Consider the following 18,578-nt stretch of genomic DNA (forward strand, 5'->3'; position numbering starts at 1 on the left):
TTTTTAACTTAAATATTGCCACAGAGAAGCCAGTGGGCAAACATGGAAAAGATATCATTCCTATGCTCTAGGTACATAGTTCAGGAAGATTAATGCAAGGTGACTCCTACTACCTGTCAGTCACCACTGCTTACATAATCTGCACAGTATATTTTTTAACAGATGGTACCATCCATAAGCACCACAGACAGCCCCTCATTACCAACAGGAAATACAATGTAACATACCCACCAGAAGATATTGGGGGATCCCGCTCTCCATCAATCATCAAGGCACATGGTAAGAAAACCACTCTAGTTTTCCATGTAGGATTGGGTTTGGCTTCTGTTGACCAGTTTGGTGATACTATATTCCATAATGGGCAAATGGCCATAGATATTTCATGACATTTTCTTGCTTTGTACATCTGTTGTGTACTCAGTTTCCTCAGGGGAAAGTTTTAATTTCTGAACTACAGAAAAGCTGGAAAGTGGTTAAGGAAGGCTTCCAGTAATCCTCCTCCCTCTCTTTCAGATGGTCCAGGATTCTCCTGATCTTATTGTGCATGCCTTCTTTTTTATTTGAGAAAGGGAGACCAAGCATACATCTACCAAAATGTGCAGATGTGGATTTCATTTTCCTAAACTAGTAGAAGATCCCTCAAGTTTGAATGTGCTCTCCTCTACTCCTTTTTTTCCCTTTTCAGTAAAGGTTTTCTATTAAAGCCTTTTATTGTTATTATGGTGGCTCCAAACCCGTACCATTAAAGCACTTGGATATATCTTATTTTCTCTCCTTTCAGGTGCACTGATGTTTGTTGCATGGATGACCACAGTTAACATTGGTGTCATTATTGCTCGATTCTTCAAGACAGCTTGGTCTCATTCATTGTGGTTTGGAGAAGAGATCTGGTTTCAGGTAGGGAAGAAAAAACAAAATATGATCTTAGCAAGCATTGCATTCTAGTGGAAGCCTCCTCCCCCAACTTTATGCAATTACTTACAATGCTGCTCATAATTAGAAGTGGAACATGAACATTTCCTCTTTAATGAAACTTTTCTGCCATATGCTGCTCTTAGTATTTATTTATTTATTTGATTTATATCCTGCCCTCCCCACCGAGGCAGGCTCAGGGCGGCTTACAACATGAAATTCAAACAATAAGGTTAATAAATATTAGAATACATTAAATAATTTACAGCAGTTAAAACAAGAAAACAATCTAACAGTGTGGTGCTATTCTACAACCTTCCTTCACAGTTTTTAGGTACCAGTCAGTTATATGCCAACCGGAAGAAGACTGGCTTACAGGCCTTGTGGAACTGCCCAAGGTTCCGCAAGGCCCTCACCTCTTCCAGTAGCTGGTTCCACCAGCAGGGGGCTGTAATCGAAAAGGCCCTATCCCTGGTTGACTTCAGACGGGCCTCCTTTGGCCCAGGGATTACTAGCAGATTTTCAGAACCAGATCTAAGCACTCTCTGGGGAACATGTGGGGACTTCAGCAGAAGCTGCAGAATGACTTTCATGTAAAACTCATTTTTAAAAATTAATTTTCCAATAGGTTCATCGTATGCTAATGATGACAACCGTTTTACTTACAAGTATATCTTTTGTTCTTCCTTTTGTATACCGTGGAGGTTGGAGTCAGGTGAGTAACTTTTGTGAAATTCAATCTGTGTTTGGGCTGAAACAGGATTGTTGAATACAATAAGTGCCAAGTAACATCTGCACCTGAATAGCTTTATTAATTATCCAATACACTGGGATGGGCTCTTCGATTCTTCCTTTCTCTCATCAGTGTATTGTGTTTTGATTTTGGATGCACAATTGCCAAGTTGAGAGCCCTGTTTCATCTTGAAAGCCCCTGTGTGCCTGACCTATGTGAGGGTGTGCCACTTACTCCCTTGCAGCATAACTGCTGTCAATGTGGTATGTCCTCCCCTGGTCAACATGATAGCTCAGATAAATTGTTCTGTTGTGTTAATGCTTACATAGCAGCATGTCTTGGAATGTGGGTGATGTTTTTCAAACCTATACTGTCAGTTGAAACTTCCTCAACTGTAAATTTCAGCCTGGTCTTAGTAGGCTCAGTTAACTTTAATTTTTAAAAAGATTTTATTTCTTTATTTAGTGAGATTTACAGGCCACTTTCCAACAAGTTCTGGAGTAGCACACATTAATAATAAAAACAATAAACATTTAGAAACCAGTCTGTGTCAGGTAACACAAATATTTGCAACAAGATAATAAGGAAGGCCGAGCACAGAAGAATAGATGCTTTTGAGTTGTGGTGCTGGAGAAGAATCTTGAGAGTCCCTTGGACTGCAAGAAGATCAAATCAGTCAGTCCTAAGGGAAATCAACCCAGACTGTTCCCTGGAAAGTCAGATGCTGAAGCTGAAGCTCAAATACTATTATTTATTTATTTATTTGTAATTTATATCCCGCCCTTCCCACCAGGTGGCTCAGGGCGGCTTACAACATATAAAAACATATAGAAACTATAAGAATATAAAATTAAGCATAAAAGGTTAACATTTCATAATTTACATAGTTAAAATCTAGACATTTGTCACGGTTATATACTTAAAACATTAAAACCATACAGCGATCTTACAGCTACACTCAGTTCAAGTTTCAATGCCGGTTAGTTGTGGGCCGGCTGGAAGAGGACTGTCTTACAGGCCCTGCGGAAGGTCCCGCAGGGCCCTTACCTCTTCCGGCAGCTGGTTCCACCAGGAAGGGGCCATTACGGAGAAGGCTCTATCCCTTGTAGTTTTCAAACGGGCTTCCTTTGGCCCAGGGACAACAAGGAGATTTTGAGTTCCCGATCTCAGTACTCTCTGGGGAACGCGTGGGAAGAGACGGTCCCTCAGGTAGGCAGGTCCTAGGCCATATAGGGCTTTAAAGGTAATGACCAGCACCTTGTACTGAACTCGGTAGAGTATTGGCAGCCAGCACAGAGCCCGGAGTCCCGGCTGGATGTGCTCCCATCTTGGGAGCCCCAATAACAACCGGGCGGTGGCGTTCTGCACCAGCTGCAATTTCCGGGTTCGGCACAGGGGCAGCCCCATGTAGAGGGCATTGCAGTAGTCCAACCTCGAGGTGACCGTTGCATGGATCACCATTGCTAGATCATCGTGCTCCAGGAAGGGAGCCAGCTTTCTTGCCCGCCTAAGATGGAAAAATGAGGACTTGGCAGTGGCTGCTATCTGGGCCTCCATTGTTAAGGAAGGCTCCAGTAGCACCCCCAAGCTCTTGACCCTATGCGTCTCAATCAGCGGCGCACCGTCAAAAACCAGAAGGGGGATTTCCCTTCCTGGACCCCGATGGCCCAAGCAAAGGACCTCTGTCTTCGCCGGATTTAGCCTCACCCCGCTCAGCCTGAGCCACCCAGCCACAGCCTGTAACGCCCGGTCCAGATTTTGTGGGGCGCAGACTGGCCGGTCGTCCATAAGGAGATAGAGCTGGGTGTCATCAGCATACTGGTGACAACCCAGCCCGTACCTTCGGGCAATCTGGGCGAGGGGACGTATATAGATGTTAAATAACATCGGGGAGAGAACCGCACCCTGAGGCACCCCGTAATCAAGCGTGTGCCTCCAGGACAGCTCATCCCCAATAGTGACCCTCTGTCCCCGACCTTCAAGGAAAGAGGAAAGCCATTGCAAGGCCAACCTCTGAATCCCTGTGTCGGCGAGGTGGCGGGCCAGTAGCCGATGGTCGACCGTATCGAACGCTGCCGATAGGTCCAACAACATCAGTACCGCCGAGCCGCCCCGATCCAGATGCAGTTGCAGGTCATCTACTAGGGCGACCAGCACCGTCTCCGTCCCATGGCCTGGGCGGAAGCCGGACTGAAGGGGATCAAGGACGGAAGCATCATCCAGGAAGGTCTGTAGCTGCATCGCCACTGCCCTCTCGATAAGTTTGCCCAAAAAGGGCAAATTTGAGACTGGCCGATAATGTGCCAATTGGGTTGGGTCTAATGATGTTTTTTTCAAGAGGGGACAGACCACCGCCTCTTTAAGCGGTGTTGGAAATTGCCCTTCCGTCAGGGATCTATTTATGATATCCCGTACAGGATATCTAAGCTCCTTCTGGCAGGATTTAATAAGCTAGGAGGGGCACGGGTCCAATTTACAGGTTGTTGGGTGTGCAGATAAGAGAATCCTGTCAACTTCCTCCAGGCTGAGAGGGCTGAAACCATCCAGAACACAATCCGAAGACAGGCACAGAGCCTCGGTTTCACTAACTGCCTCCAATGTGGCAGGGAGGTCGAGGCGGAGCGACGCGATCTTGTCCGCAAAGAAATTCGCAAAAGCCTCACAGCCAATCTCCAATTCTTTAAAATTTGCTCTGCCCTGAGGCAGCATTGTTAAACTCCGAATTATATTAAATAGTTGTGCCGGGCGCGATGTTGCGGACGCAATCTCAGCCGCAAAGTATGTTCTCTTTGCGGTTTTGATTGCCACCTCATAGGACTTCATAATCTCTCTATAAGATGTTCGAGTCGCTTCGTCTCGAGTACGCTGCCATTGCCTCTCTAGTTGTCTGAGTTCCCGTTTTAGTTGTCGCAGCCCCTGGTTATACCAGGGTGTCGACTTCAAACGGGGGTGCAGAGGACGCCTAGGTGCGATTTCTTCGATGGCTCTGGAGAGTCTATCATTCCAGGACTCCACCAGATCATCCAAGGAATCGCCAGGGGGCCCGGCATCCTGCAGAGCTGTCAGGAACCGTTCCGGGTCCATCAGGCTCCGCGGGTGAGCTAAAATACGCTCTCCGCCTAAACAGGTTTGGGGTGGCACATCCACCCGAGCCTTAAGGGCATAGTGATCCGACCATGGCACTGCTCTAGCAGTAATATCGTTCACTAAAACTCCCGCCGCGAAGACCAGGTCTAACATGTGCCCCATCTGATGAGTGGGCGTTGTAACAACTTGGGAGAGTCCCAGTGTCGCCATGGATGAAACCAGGTCCATCGCCTGACTGGAGGCCGCGTCATTGGCGTGAACATTGAAGTCACCCAAGACCAATAGCCTTGGGTACTCCAATGCCCAGCCTGCTGCGGCCTCCATCAGGGATGATAAGGCGCCGACCGGTGCGTTAGGCGGACGGTACACCAGCCAGATCGCCAACCCCTCCCCAACGTCCCACATCAGGCCGACACATTCAATACCCCTGATCTCCAGGGCCGGGAGAGCCCTAAAGGAGTAAGCCTCTTGTATGAGTAGTGCCACTCCTCCCCCCGCCCACTAGTCTGGGACTGGTGAAAGACCGAGTATCCGGGGGGGGGGCATTTGAGAGAGAGCTACGGTCTCCCCATCGCGCACCCAGGTCTCGGTCACGCATGCCAGGTCCGCCTCCTGTTCCAATATGAAATCCCGGAGGACAGCGGTCTTGTTATTAATGGACCTGGCATTACATAACACCAGTGGCCACCAAATGAGAAGGGAGCACTCCCTGGAGAAGAGCTTGATGCTGGGAAAGACAGAAGGCAAAAGAAGAAGGGGATGGCAAAAGATGAGATGGCTGGACAGCATTACTGATGTAACAAACATGAATTTGAGCAGACTTTGGAGGATGGTGGAAGACAGGATGGCCTGGCGTGACTTTATCTATGGGGTCACAGAGAGTCGGACTCAACTGTGCGACTGAACAACAACAAAAATATGGAAGAAATGACCAGGAAAACTAAATTTGACTTCAATAATATTTGGCCATTCAGTAATAAAATATTAGCAAGATACAGCGTTGTCTCCTGGCTTACCTTCTTTTCTGCTTATGGCTGCTTTGAATTTGGCCAGGAATGATCTAGATAGTCAGAAGTATGACATGGTTTTGGAAACTAATATCTAAGAAAAGTCTGCTGATACCAGCAAAAGTATCCCAATCGATTTCAAGGAGAATTCTATAAAGAATAACTACAGTATTCTAATCTAAAAAATCTTTTAAGTGTAGATGGCAATGGAAGGATCTGAATCATCCACCAGAGGGCAAAGTAGGCTCAGTTAACTTTGATGGAAGTTGGGATGTCTTCATTGGGGCTAACTCCCAAATAAGTGAGCTTTATAAGGCTGCAGGCAAAGAGCCAAGTGCAGCTCACTAGTGAATAATGTCATTGGTGGGAGCAACCTGACTCTATAGCACAGGAATACATTGCTTCTGTTTAGCCAACCACAACTGAGCAATAAAAAGAGTAGGATTAGAGATACTCTTGCTATGGTCAGGGAAGTGAGAATGTCCTGCCTGATAAGGAATTGCTCTTCTGGTTGTCTGAGCAGTTGGTCCTATCTATTTCCAAATACCACTAGGAAGCAGATCTGTGTAGACCAATGAGCACAAAATTGGGGGCAGGGGGCTGAAAGTAGTTTTCACTGGCTGAGACAGTGTGTTCAGGAAACTTTGCCCACATTTGGTGATCTGCCGCATTGCCTAAATTTTTGTTATTTAATTACACCAAAGACAGTTGGAGTAACCAGGTAACCTAAAGCTGGCTTTCAGGACACCATCATTCTGGTAAGCACTTGAGAGTCTGAATACATCAAAATAGCTCTTACTGTGGCCAGTTGGAATGGTTGTGAAAGAAAAATGATTGTATTGTTAAAGGCTTCTGATAATGAAAATGGTGTTTTGTACAGCAAGCCAGCTTCCATCCCTATCTTGGTTGTACAGTGATGGCTTTGGCACTCATCCAGCCCCTTATGGCAGCATTCAGACCACTTCCCCAAGCACCAAGGTATGCAGATTTTGGATAATAAAGTGCCCTAAATGTGTTTCTTAATAAGCCTGTGCAGATGTTTACTGGCTTCTTTAGAACATTTAAAGAAACTTGTGAGAGTGGGGGAAGAGGGCACTCTCCTCCCCTCTGCTTATTTATTAGCCAATGGATTTCCATGAAATATCCACTTATCTCCCATTTCACTGCTTTCCTTGCTATTTTAAAGAGACCTAGGATGTTGTCATACACATATGTGAGGCCTGTCTGAGTGATGAAAAAAGTCATTTAAAAGGGGACCAGCTCGAATGTGATGCAAGCAACATGGATTCATGTCTTGTTTGAATCCTGCCCTCATTTCAGCTAAAGTGGAATCCTCAAATTTTAAAAAAAGTACAGTCAACTTCCAGCTGGGTAAACACTAGTAGAGTACACAGCAAAACACCATATACAATATACTATATACAATAACGTATGTTATACCATAATCATGAAGCCAGTATTCATAGAACATGAAAATACAATGTCAAGACCATATAGAAACACTTAAGCACAATTTCAAACACCATATTGAAAGGACAATAGTCTATGTAACTATTTCTTTACAGCATCAAAGTCCAAGAAATGTCTGTACAACAGTAATAATGGGCAGGAAAGATGCACAATCCAGCTGACTTGTGGCTTGTGAGCAAAACAGTATTGAAATTTCTGTTGATTTGCCATTTGTGTGCACAATCTCCTGACGAGTTTCCTAAGTAAGTTCTTGTTTTTGTGCTTCCTCAGAGTGATGTTAGGTGATGTTAAGTCACACAAAAAGTTGAAAGTGAAGCCAAAATATAACGACAGTTGTTTATCTAGTCTAAATAATGCATGGAGCAACTGCTTCAAACTCATCCAAGATGGTGGAAGTTCTCAAGAGTGAGTTTGGAGCAATTGCTCCTCATCTTATTTAGACTGGATTAATCAATTGTTGTTATATTTTGGCTCCAGTTTCAACTTTTTGCATGACTGAGGAAGCACGGAAATGAAAATTTACCTGGGAAACTGCTGTAAGAAAATTGTTACATAGACTATTGTCCTTTCAATGAAATCGTACTTAGTGCTTCTATACGGTCTTGAGATTGTATTTTTATGTTCTATGAATATTTGGTATAACTGATGTTGTTGTATATTGCAAACAATTAGTAATATATTCAGTTATTTAATTAGGATAGTAAACTTCCAGTTGGGGCTTGGAAGTCTCCCAAAATTACAATTGATCTCCAGATTACAGAAATCAGTTCCCTTGCAGAAATTGGCTGCTTTTTTGGGTGGACTATATGGCGCTATCTCCTGCCATTCATAGACCACCCTGAAATCCTCAGGATTTCCCCAATCCTGAGTTGGAAATCCCAAGTCAGCAATCCTAATAAAGATATATTGGTGTGTTATGGATCCCCTGATCTGTTCTAAAAAAATCATGTCACTATCTAAATTTTTTTCTTTTGTTCCACTGGTTTAATTTTCTGTGCTTTCCTTCATTGTTCTCACTATCTAAAATTATGCAATGACATATTTTCCCTCTCCTCTTTTTGTGGAAACAGAAGGCAAGTTTTTAACTGGCTACATTGGAGCACTGGTACAACAGCTAGAATATTAGCTGGTGAGTAATACTTTCTAGCCATATCCAAAATGGCTGTGTCTCTAGTAGGCTGTGTCATGAACTTTGTGCACAGCAGCTGGAAAAGCGATGTGTTTAAGCAAACTGTAGCTAGCACACTTCACCAGATTCCCTTCCCCTTAAAATTACATATGTTATGAAATAACATATCAAGAGAAAATACACACATATTTTTAAAATATAATTTAAGTACGACTTTGGGATGTCTTCTATGGCTGTCATCTATGATCTTTCTACATAAGAACATAAGAGAAGCCATGTTAGATCAGGCCAATGGCCCATCCAGTCCAACACTCTGTGTCACACAGTGGCCAAAAAAAATTATATATATATATACACACACTGTGGCTAATAGCCACTGATGGACCTCTGCTCCATATTTTTATCTAAACCCCTCTTGAAGGTGGCTATGCTTGTGGCCGCCACTACCTCCTGTGGCAGTGAATTCCACATGTTAATCACCCTTTGGGTGAAGAAGTACTTCCTTTTATCCATTTTAACCTGTCTGCTCAGCAATTTCATTGAATGCCCATGAGTTCTTGTGAGAAAGGGAGAAAAGTACTTCTTTCTCTACTTTCTCCATCCCACGCATTATCTTGTAAACCTCTATCATGTCACCCCGCATTCAACATAATTATTGAATATTTTGTCTGATTCAGTAGCTGTGTGTGTTACATCTTTTTAAGTGTGAGTACTGCTTGATATATGGGTTAGGTGTAGAGCCATGTCCGTTCTATAGAACTGAGCATGAATCCCCTGTATACTTTGAGGTTTGGTTCCCACTACTCTTTTCTTCATTACTTGGAATTAAATAACCATGATTTTGTATCAAACAGTTGAATGAGCTGTGGATTTGTGCTTATTTATCTGAAGAGAAGGTTATGTAAGTGTATACATTTTAATTTTTAATGGCCTTGTTTTTAAACAGTGGTAACAATGTTCCTGGGCATGGATTTGGCAGCTCTCAATCTTCCAAATCCCTGGGACATCTATACCATGATTGGATTTGTGGCTTGGCATGTTGGCGTTGATGTTCTTCTGGAGATTCATGGCTATTGTCTCATTCACAGAGGTTATTATTATTACTATTATTATTTATGTGATTTATATCCTGCCCTCCCCACCAAGGCGGGCTCAGGTACAGATAGATCTTAACATTTGCATCAAGAACAATGCAGTTACAAGCAATGAGCTCTTTGTGGCTGCTAACAAACATGCACATCTTTATATTGGCTTCCACTATTATGAGCAGTTCACACCTAGTTCTCCCCATCTGCTTTCTACCCTTTCATGTCCCAAGCACCTGGTTCAGTGGAGAAACATATTGGGTGATTAATACTGCTATCACTGTGCTCTTGCAAGTCATGCATAACTGGATATCCTGATGTGGTCAAGACAGTCATGATTGCTGTAATGCAGCAGCAATGCAGTATCCAGTGATGTGTGGATGCAGCAATGTTTAGTAAGCAAGTTCTTGCAGCAGTTGTGCTGGCAGTTTTGTGTGCAATCATGGTAGAAGTTGCTGGTGGGATGCATGGTTAAACTGGTCTGCTACAATTTTTTAAGTGAAAGCACCTGGCTTCAGGGCCCCTGAGCAGTGGCCAAATATCTTAAAACTCTAGATTTCCCCCCTTACAGGAGGGCTTTTACTCTGGCCAGATGTGATGTCATGCCAGCCATGGTATTGGAAGGGAGATATAAGAAGATCTCATACTCTGAGGGGATTTGCCCCTGCCCTTTATTGTGGGTGGGCCAGATATGTTTAGATAAATTATTAACAGATGAAATCTCAGTTACTACCAAGCTAATTGCCTCCCCTTCCCTAAAGGCCAAAGACATTTTATACCAGATATAGTTACAGTAAATTATGTTTTGGCATGAGGTCTTAAGACATGTACATCACTAAATAGAGATAAGAGGAAAGGTTTGTCTATAAAATGAATTTAATCTGAACAGTGTGCAGAAATCAAAGGAGAGACAACAAGATGTGAATTTGTGGATAAAATAGATTGACCACACTGCTGAGCAGATGTAGGTGTGTTTAAACTCAGGGATTTAAAGACCCCCCTTAACAATGTTGGATTGTGACTGCTGTTTTTTTTAAAGCTGAAGTGGTATACAACAATGATGGTGTTTGTCCTTTTGAGTATAGTTCTAATGGCATTTTATTATGTTGCAGTTGAAGTATTAGAAGATGACAGGGTACAAATTTTGCAGTCTCTTACCTCAGTGGAGGCACAGGTAAGTTAAATGTGTGAATAAAATTATGTTCAGAAAAAGTGCATGGGATGTACTTCCAAGTGCACCATTTCAGTGTGAGTGTATGTTATGTGTATGTGGGGGAATTGCCTCTTTGAATGCATCTCCCATTTTAAAAACAGCATGTAGAATGTGACTGTATCAGGCATGTGGGTAGCCTGGTACTCTACCCCTTGAAGCACTAGTTGTCCTTGAGTGGGGAGATCTGTTTTATTATTCAAGCATGCTGTCCTCTCCTTCCTTCCCTGCATCTTGAAGTGGCATTGTCCCAACAGGAGTGTTAGTTAATTTTTTTGAGTATTCCATATCTTCTTGGACCTTTTCCCCCATAAGCAGGTACATTCAAACTTTTTCTCTTGTTTCTTTCTAGGGCCATACATTTAAAAAGACAGTGTTAATCATCTATATTTGTGGGAATATAGCATTTCTCGTCACCTTCCTGACACGAATTGGACAAGTATGACAGCAAGGCCAACTAGAGCGTGAAAGAATTATCCAGTGGAGGACTGCCACCTTGAACTTGCACAGCAAACAGACCACACACAAAACTTTCACATTTCCATCCAGGATTTCAAAAACCATTATGTGAATATAGTCCTCTTTTCCACACAGTGGTCTAATGGCAAATCTAAAAATTTTCTACAAGTGTGTTTTTCTAGCCCTGATTAGGTTCTGCCTGAATATCCATAGATGGACATGTTGTTTCAACAATCTGTGCTCCCACTATGTGGCCTCTTCTAGTGGCGCAGGGCTCCAGAAAGAGGATCTTCACTTGTGACCAATTGTGTGTTCTTTGTTTCAGGGCCATTTACTCAATGAACTGGACTGCGTGTAGTCTACCTCTTGGTTGTTCAGGTTTTAGCCTTGTCAGGTTTAAACTGCATGTTCCCCATCGGAAGTCCACATGCTATTCACACTCTCTCTTCACTTGCAGCCCTCTCTGTGGTACTGTAGAAGGATATGGGATGCATTCTTAATTTTGGCCTGTGCTTTAGGAGATGATACATTGTCCACACATTTCCACTCCCTCTCTCCCCCAAATTGGGGTGCAGGTACCTATTTTGTCATGAAAGCAGACTTAAAAAATAAAAGCTTCCATGAGAAGTTCCTTTTCACTGTAGCTCTGAGAAAGAACAGAGAAGAGTTCAAGAGTGACACTTGCTATAAATATGCCTTTGATATGCAGAAATAATTACACTTGTAATAAATGGCTGTGCACTTTACCAAAGTGAGAGAGAATAACATAGATCGAAACTTTGCAGGTGCTCAATTATAAGTCTATTTTATTTTTGCAATTGGAGAACTAATGTTTTGTATAGAATCAATTGTATTCGGATTTCTTAACAATTTTCAGACTGAAAAGACCAAAGAATGATGAGTGTAATGAATTCCAAGTGTAATGGAAACTGAGCATACACTCAGTTTCCTGAAATGTCTTCCATTTCTGTGATGCTTAGTTGATCTTCACCATAAGTTTCTCAAAAGATAACTGGTGTTACAGTAAAAATTGTTCCTGTAAAACTTTGCATTGACTTTGCAAGCTCTACCAGATTTAGACTATGGATTTCTTCATCTTTTCTTCTGAAGAAAAAAATGATATTGTATTTATGTGAGCTGCCTATGATGGCTGGCTTGCTTTCATAGTTCACCCAATTTTTATAGCCCAAGTACATGACCATTATTAATACTGGTTTACTCGTTGTGTTGGATTCCAGTGTGTCAAATGTTTTAAAATTATGTTATAACAGTGTGAGTTGTCTAAATTAAAGCATTTGTATATAACATGGACTTTCAGATTGATACAGGAACAGAATGGCTTGGAAAATCTGATTGCTCAAAAACATATGGCAGCCTAATGGAGTACATAAGCTGGCCCTCTCAGTAGGTGGCTGAAGAACAGCTAAATATTTGCATGTCTGCTACTGACATTGGAAGAACAAAGTTGGAGTCCAGTGGCACCTTTAAGATCAACAAATGTTTATTCATGATACAAGCTTTCATGTTCAAGCATGCTTCGTCAGATATAGATGAAACAATTTCCTCAACACTTAACTTATAGGGGGTGAAGAATTTTGTGAGTGGTTCCTATTGGAGAGATCTAGGCTTTTTCTCCCTCCAGTTCTGGATAACCCTGCTGCTCAGTAGGATGTTAGCTTGGTTCTGGTCCAAGCAAAACCAGAATAATATAAAATTTAAGGAAATACTCTTTCATTTGTATCTGACAAAGTGTGCTTGCACACAAGAGCTTATACCGTGAAGGAAACTTTGTTGGTCTTAAGGGTGCCTCTGGACTCAAAATTTGTTTTGCTGATTCAGACCAACACAGCTACCCCATCTGAATCTAACTACTATTGGTAGGTAGTCTTGAATCCAGACACATGAAGAGTTAGTTTGGGCAAAGACTGTAAAAACTTAAACATTCATGGTATAATGCCAAGAGGATTCAAGTTGCCATGGCTTAATATGTGCATAAAACTACTGGAGGAGGTTACCCAGAGTTAACTCTTGTCGCTATCTTCTTATCTCTGATCTTGGAGTAACAGTAATATCAGTGAAGGTGTAAATAGATCTGATGGTGAAAGCTCGGAGAGAAGGAATCTGTTTGGTTGTAGATGGGATATCTTTCCTTCCCAAATCCTATAGTTTTTTGAGGTGCTACTAGATCTGGGTCTGCTTCTAGATCAGGGGTGGCCAATGGTAGCTCTCCAGATGTTTTTTGCCTACAACTCCCATCAGCCCCAGCCAGCATGGCCAATGACTGGGGCTGATGGGAGTTGTAGGCAAAAAACATCTGGAGAGCTACCGTTGGCCACCCCTGTTCTAGATAATTCAGTGGCAGCCATGAAGCAGGATGGCCTAGTTCTTCCTAGGCCTTTACTATTCTGAAGTGGAATTCTCATATAGTCTCAAGTCCTTGCAGTGAGCATCAGCCAGTGAAAAAGAAGCCTCTGGGCATTTTGTGAGGCTCCCTCAAAAAAAAAAATCAGACAAGGTAGCTGAGGAAAAAAACAATACTCCAGTGGGTCACCTTGACAAAATCATATACCCTCTGCCTGTTGCAAGGATGCCTTTTAGGAACTATTGAAGGTGCTAGCATCAACCTTTTGTATAGAGGCTGGGTGTGACAATAGTGGATAGAAAACCCAGGGATCACAGAATGAAGGCAAACATCAAGGGGGTCATGACTTCTTGGTCAAATATGTGATTTGTATGTAGAAAATCCCAAATTCAATCAGTAGTATCTAGTACATGGCTTTTGTGAAAATCAAGATTTGATGAGGAGATAAGTCCCGCCTTCCTGGCTCCCTCCTGGCTCCCCTTCCCTCCTGGCTCCGCCCTCCCACCCACCAGGGACTGTCAGGGGTGGGTGGAGCCATCCCCTTGGGGTCTGGACTTCTGGGAAGAAGAAGTGGCAAAATGGCTACAGTGTTTGTTTTTTATTAGGTGAAAAATTATTTGGTGCAAGCTTTATTTTTGGGGGGAGCTGTGCATTAGTACAATGGAAATTGAAGTGAGTTTAAACTTGTGCTTTTGCAGCTTATTTTTGGAAAGTGCTTTTGTACATTGTGGGAAAAATGTTTGGTGTGCTTTGAAAACTGTATTTGAAAAGGAGAGAGAGCTGAAATTACAAATTCCTGGAAATCTCCAGTTCCCACCCTGGAGAAGGTTTGCTCCAGTTCCCACCCTGGAGAACATTTATTTCTCGACAAAATTTACAGCAGCTAGAAGACAATTTCTTGTACGCCATTTCCAAAATAGCATCAATCAGCTGCCAATACATTCCTTCACGCTTTAACTGCAACAGAAAAAACACACATTTTTCCAGGACACCCTCCCCCACCCCCTGACACCTTTTCCCCCTACTACTTACATCCTCTACTATATTCTGAACACACCGATGCCTTTCCTCTTGCCCATCCTGGGGCATCATTTCTTCATAAATGGGTTCCAAGGGGTTCGTTTCTTCATAAATTGGCTGTTCCATGGTGCAAGGTAAAAACCATCAACAGATGCATGTGGTGAAAGGTAAGGGCTCTCCCATTTTTAAGGAGAAGCTAGGTCAGGCCCTCCGTCTCTCATTGGAGCGATTTAATGTCATAAGCCCCCATCTATATATATATATAATTTTTTTTTTTGCCACTGTGTGACACAGAGTGTTGGACAGGATGGGCTATTGGCCTGATCTAACATGGCTTCTCTTATGTCTCCCCCCGCAGTGTGTGTCCCCGGGGACCGCCTTGCAAAAGTGTGAGTCCCCCGCCCATTTTGTGGTCTGCAGGTGGGTATGTAAAAGAGTTTGTGAATAACCCATGCCTAAAAAGACTTGTATAGCAACGGTGATGTTAAAATTTCCTCCTGTGTCCCCTAACAGAGGGCTAGTGATGAGATATTTTAACAAATAATGTGAAGTCCATAATCTGTGTGACAGGAATTATTGTCAACTGCCAAAGAGAAAACTGAAGCATGGAAGAAGAAGAAGATATTGGATTTATATCCCGCCCTCCACTCCGAAGAGTCTCAGAGCGGCTCACAATCTCCTTTACCTTCCTCCCCCACAACAGACACCCTGTGAGGTGGGTGGGGCTGGAGAGGGCTCTCACAGCAGCTGCCCTTTCAAGGACAACCTCTGCCAGAGCTATGGCTGACCCAAGGCCATGCTAGCAGGTACAAGTGGAGGAGTGGGGAATCAAACCCGGTTCTCCCAGATAAGAGTCTGCACACTTAACCACTACACCAAACTGGCTCTCCAAACAGAATGGTTCTGTTGGATTTTCACACAGTTGTGAGTTGATGCTAATTGCATAATGCAGTGTACCTGGTGTATCCCAATTGTGCTTCAAAATAATTTCTTAGTTGTAAGACATTTTGAAGGCCTGAAATTATTCAACATAGATATTCCAAGACTCTTTGCAACATAAGAACATAAGAGAAGCCATGTTGGATCAGGCCAATGGCCCATCCAGTCCAACACTGTGTGTCACACAGTGGCCAATTTATATATATTGTAGCTGCTACCACCTCCCTTTGGGTGAAGAAGTACTTCCTTTTATCCGTTCTAACCTGACTGCTCAGCAATTTCATCGAATGCCCACGAGTTCTTGTATTGTGAGAAAGGGAGAAAAGTACTTCTTTCTCTACTTTCTCTATCCCATGCATAATCTTATAATCTTTTATAAGTCAACGTTTCTCCAAGCTAATTTTTTACCTAATAATAAAAAAAACCCCACTGCAGCCATTTTGCCACTTCTTCTTGTTCCCAGAAGTCCAGGCCCTGGGGATATGGCTCCACCACCCCTGACAGTCCCTGGTGGGTGGGAGTGGGAAGCCAGGAGGGAGCCAGGAAGGCGGGACTTATCTCCTCATCAAATCTTGATTTTGACAAAAGCCATGTACTAGATACTACTTCAATCCCTGGCATCTCCAGTTGAAAATATTAAATTGGAGGTGATGTGAAAGACCTCTACTTGAGAGTTGCTGTCAGTCAGTGTAGAGAAAGCTGACTTTGATGGACTAATGGCCTGCTTCAGTATAAAGACAGCTTCAGCTGTTGATCACCTGACTGCCTAAGCTGGATATCCTTGGTAGACCTGTGACACTGCAGAGGCAACAACTATTTGAGAGCTGAGCGTTGAGTCTTATCCTATATATGCTATGGAGGATTTAGTTGATCAGTTCATACTATTGGCAGAAACTAGTGGTAAAACTCTTCCTGCCTTGCATCTGTTCAGGCTGCAAGTAGATGTTTCATATTATTTTTTCTCACTGCCTTTTGTTATCAATAATGTACTTCCAGAGAAGAGTGTCATGAATGTTTTCAGATAAACCTCTTGGGTGTGCAGCTGAGCTCAGGGAATCTCATTTCAGTTAAATCAGACAGTTGCCAATTCCATGCACAACAGTCTGCCTTTACAAAATCAGGCAAATAGAAAATGGGACTTTTAAAGTGAAGCCCATTTACATGCTAAAAAGCCTAGTCAAATTTATCTCCCCATACTTACATTGGCATTTTGTCTACCTGCTTTGTGAATGTACAAGTAGGCCAACAGTTCTCAAAGTTTAGCAACATTTGCTTGTAATTTTATTTTTCTGTCCCACAGCTTAAACTATCCCCTTCCTTGGTAACCTGTTACATGCTGGACTGTCCCTTATGAAATTTACTTAGCAAGGTGCTATGTCCCATGGAGGCCTCCATCCTCATTTGTCCTCTAAAATGCTATTGTGAGAACTGTTAACCGCTACAATGGTTGTGACTTCCAGGTTGGGAAATGCCTGGGCATTTGGTGGCAGAGCCTGGGGAGGGAGCTCAGCAGGAATGCGATGCCACACAGAGTCCACCCTCCAAAGCTGCCATTTCCTCCGGGGGAACTGATCAGTTGTCATTATGGAAGAACTCCAGACCTCATTTGGATGCTGGTGTGACCCTGTCAGCTGTGCTTTAAAGAAAGGCTCCAAATTAGTAGAAACTTGGCTGCTGTGGGGGTGGCGGGGGGGGGCATGTTACGTTCAGAGCTGAGGATGGATCCAGCTTCTATGTAGACATCTAAGACTTAATAGCCTGATTTCCAGCAAATCCCAGCACTCAGCCTCTTCTGTAGCCTAATATTTTCCCATCTCTTTTCACATTCAGTAATGGCTGTGAAGGAGAAAGGTGGTGGTAGTAGGGAGACCTGTGTGTAATTTCATGTGTAGCATATCTACAAATGGGCGGTGACTGGAAAATCAAAAGGGAAGATGTTTTAATAATGGTATATATCAGGGGTGGCCAACGGTAGCTCTCCAGATGTTTTTTACCTACAACTCCCATCAGTCCCAGCCATTGGACATGCTGGCTGGGGCTGAAGGGAGTTGTAGGCAAAAAACATCTGGAGAGCTACCGTTGGCCACCCCTGGTATATATGAAAAGGATGCCTGGCATGCAGAAGGTCCCAGGTTCATTCCTTGGCATCGTTAGTTAAAGGAGTCAGGGAGCAGGTTATGTGAAAGACCTCTACTGCCAGCCTGGTACACAATACTGACCTTGATGGACCAATAGTCTGATTTGGTGTATGGGCAGCTTCATCTGTCAGTGTGTGAATATAGCTCAGTCTAATCTGTGGTTGCCTAGAAATTAGTACATGCTTCACCTACTGGTAGGAAAATGCTTTTACATTCTTTTGGATCATACGAGAAAACAAAGAGCCAAAGGAACATTTATTATGTCATCAGCTTTAAAGGAAAGGGAAGTGGTGGTGACTATGTTTGTGCCAGAACCAATTTTTGTCCACAATAATTGGTCCTCAACCTTGCCATACTTGAGCAGAGTTCCTGATTCCAGGCTAAGGTAACTAGCTTTAGGAGAGTTATCTCCAGGGCCCTGCCCCAGATTGGCCTGCTAAGAACATGCAAGTCTTGTTGGCATACCTTGCTGTGGCGTGGTTGGTTCCTGAGCAGTGTTCTAAGCTGTCACTAGCACACATGTATTTTTATTTAACAACATTCTGCTGTATGGCTGTAGTCCTGTTGAAGACAGTGGCTCTTACAAAGTGGTCATAGAATAACACTGAGAGATTTAATTTTTTTTTTTAAAAAAAGCTCTTAGGATTTCTTAAAGGGACTAGAAAACTATAAAATGTTTTAAAAATTATGTTTATATGGACAAAGCTAAGTTAAAGCAAATGTTGCTGTTTCTCACTGGTGGTTCATTGTCCCTAAAGTGCTGCTACTCCTATGTACATTCGTTTGTACAAGCAAAAGCTTTGAGGTCCAAAAAGGGTAGAAAATTCTTCTGTTTCTTTTACTCCATTCTGTTGCTCACATCCAGGCATTTAGTGAGAAGCTGCTGTGGATGTTAAATGACTTTTTTCCCAAGCTTTGCCATTCTCAGTCTTAGTGCTGCAGAAAGAAGCAGTAAATAGGACAATGAATATCAAAAGCATTGTTCCACTTCTATTTCTAAGCCTAATGCTGCAGAGAAAAAATAAAA

At 42.9% G+C, this 18,578-nt stretch overlaps 2 protein-coding genes across 4 annotated transcripts in view; one reads left to right on the forward strand and one right to left on the reverse strand.

The window, feature by feature from the left end:
* FRRS1 (ferric chelate reductase 1) overlaps positions 1 to 12,397 on the forward strand; it is a 37,376-nt gene extending 24,979 nt beyond the window's left edge. For all 3 annotated transcript variants that reach the window (XM_060232203.1, XM_060232201.1, XM_060232202.1), the window contains 8 exons: positions 163 to 279; positions 782 to 897; positions 1,541 to 1,627; positions 6,620 to 6,717; positions 8,280 to 8,338; positions 9,285 to 9,428; positions 10,536 to 10,597; positions 10,986 to 12,397. In XM_060232203.1, the coding sequence (XP_060088186.1) occupies positions 163 to 279; positions 782 to 897; positions 1,541 to 1,627; positions 6,620 to 6,717; positions 8,280 to 8,338; positions 9,285 to 9,428; positions 10,536 to 10,597; positions 10,986 to 11,078 (776 nt within the window). In that variant the 3' untranslated portion in view covers positions 11,079 to 12,397. The remainder of the gene's footprint in view (positions 1 to 162; positions 280 to 781; positions 898 to 1,540; positions 1,628 to 6,619; positions 6,718 to 8,279; positions 8,339 to 9,284; positions 9,429 to 10,535; positions 10,598 to 10,985) is intronic.
* Positions 12,398 to 18,142: 5,745 nt separating this feature from the next.
* PALMD (palmdelphin) overlaps positions 18,143 to 18,578 on the reverse strand; it is a 35,682-nt gene continuing 35,246 nt past the window's right edge. The window contains exon 8 of the mRNA XM_060232204.1: positions 18,143 to 18,487. Within this exon, the coding sequence (XP_060088187.1) occupies positions 18,444 to 18,487 (44 nt within the window). The 3' untranslated portion in view covers positions 18,143 to 18,443. The remainder of the gene's footprint in view (positions 18,488 to 18,578) is intronic.

Source organism: Heteronotia binoei, chromosome 2, assembly GCF_032191835.1.
Source record: "Heteronotia binoei isolate CCM8104 ecotype False Entrance Well chromosome 2, APGP_CSIRO_Hbin_v1, whole genome shotgun sequence".
Lineage (NCBI taxonomy): Eukaryota > Metazoa > Chordata > Lepidosauria > Squamata > Gekkonidae > Heteronotia > Heteronotia binoei.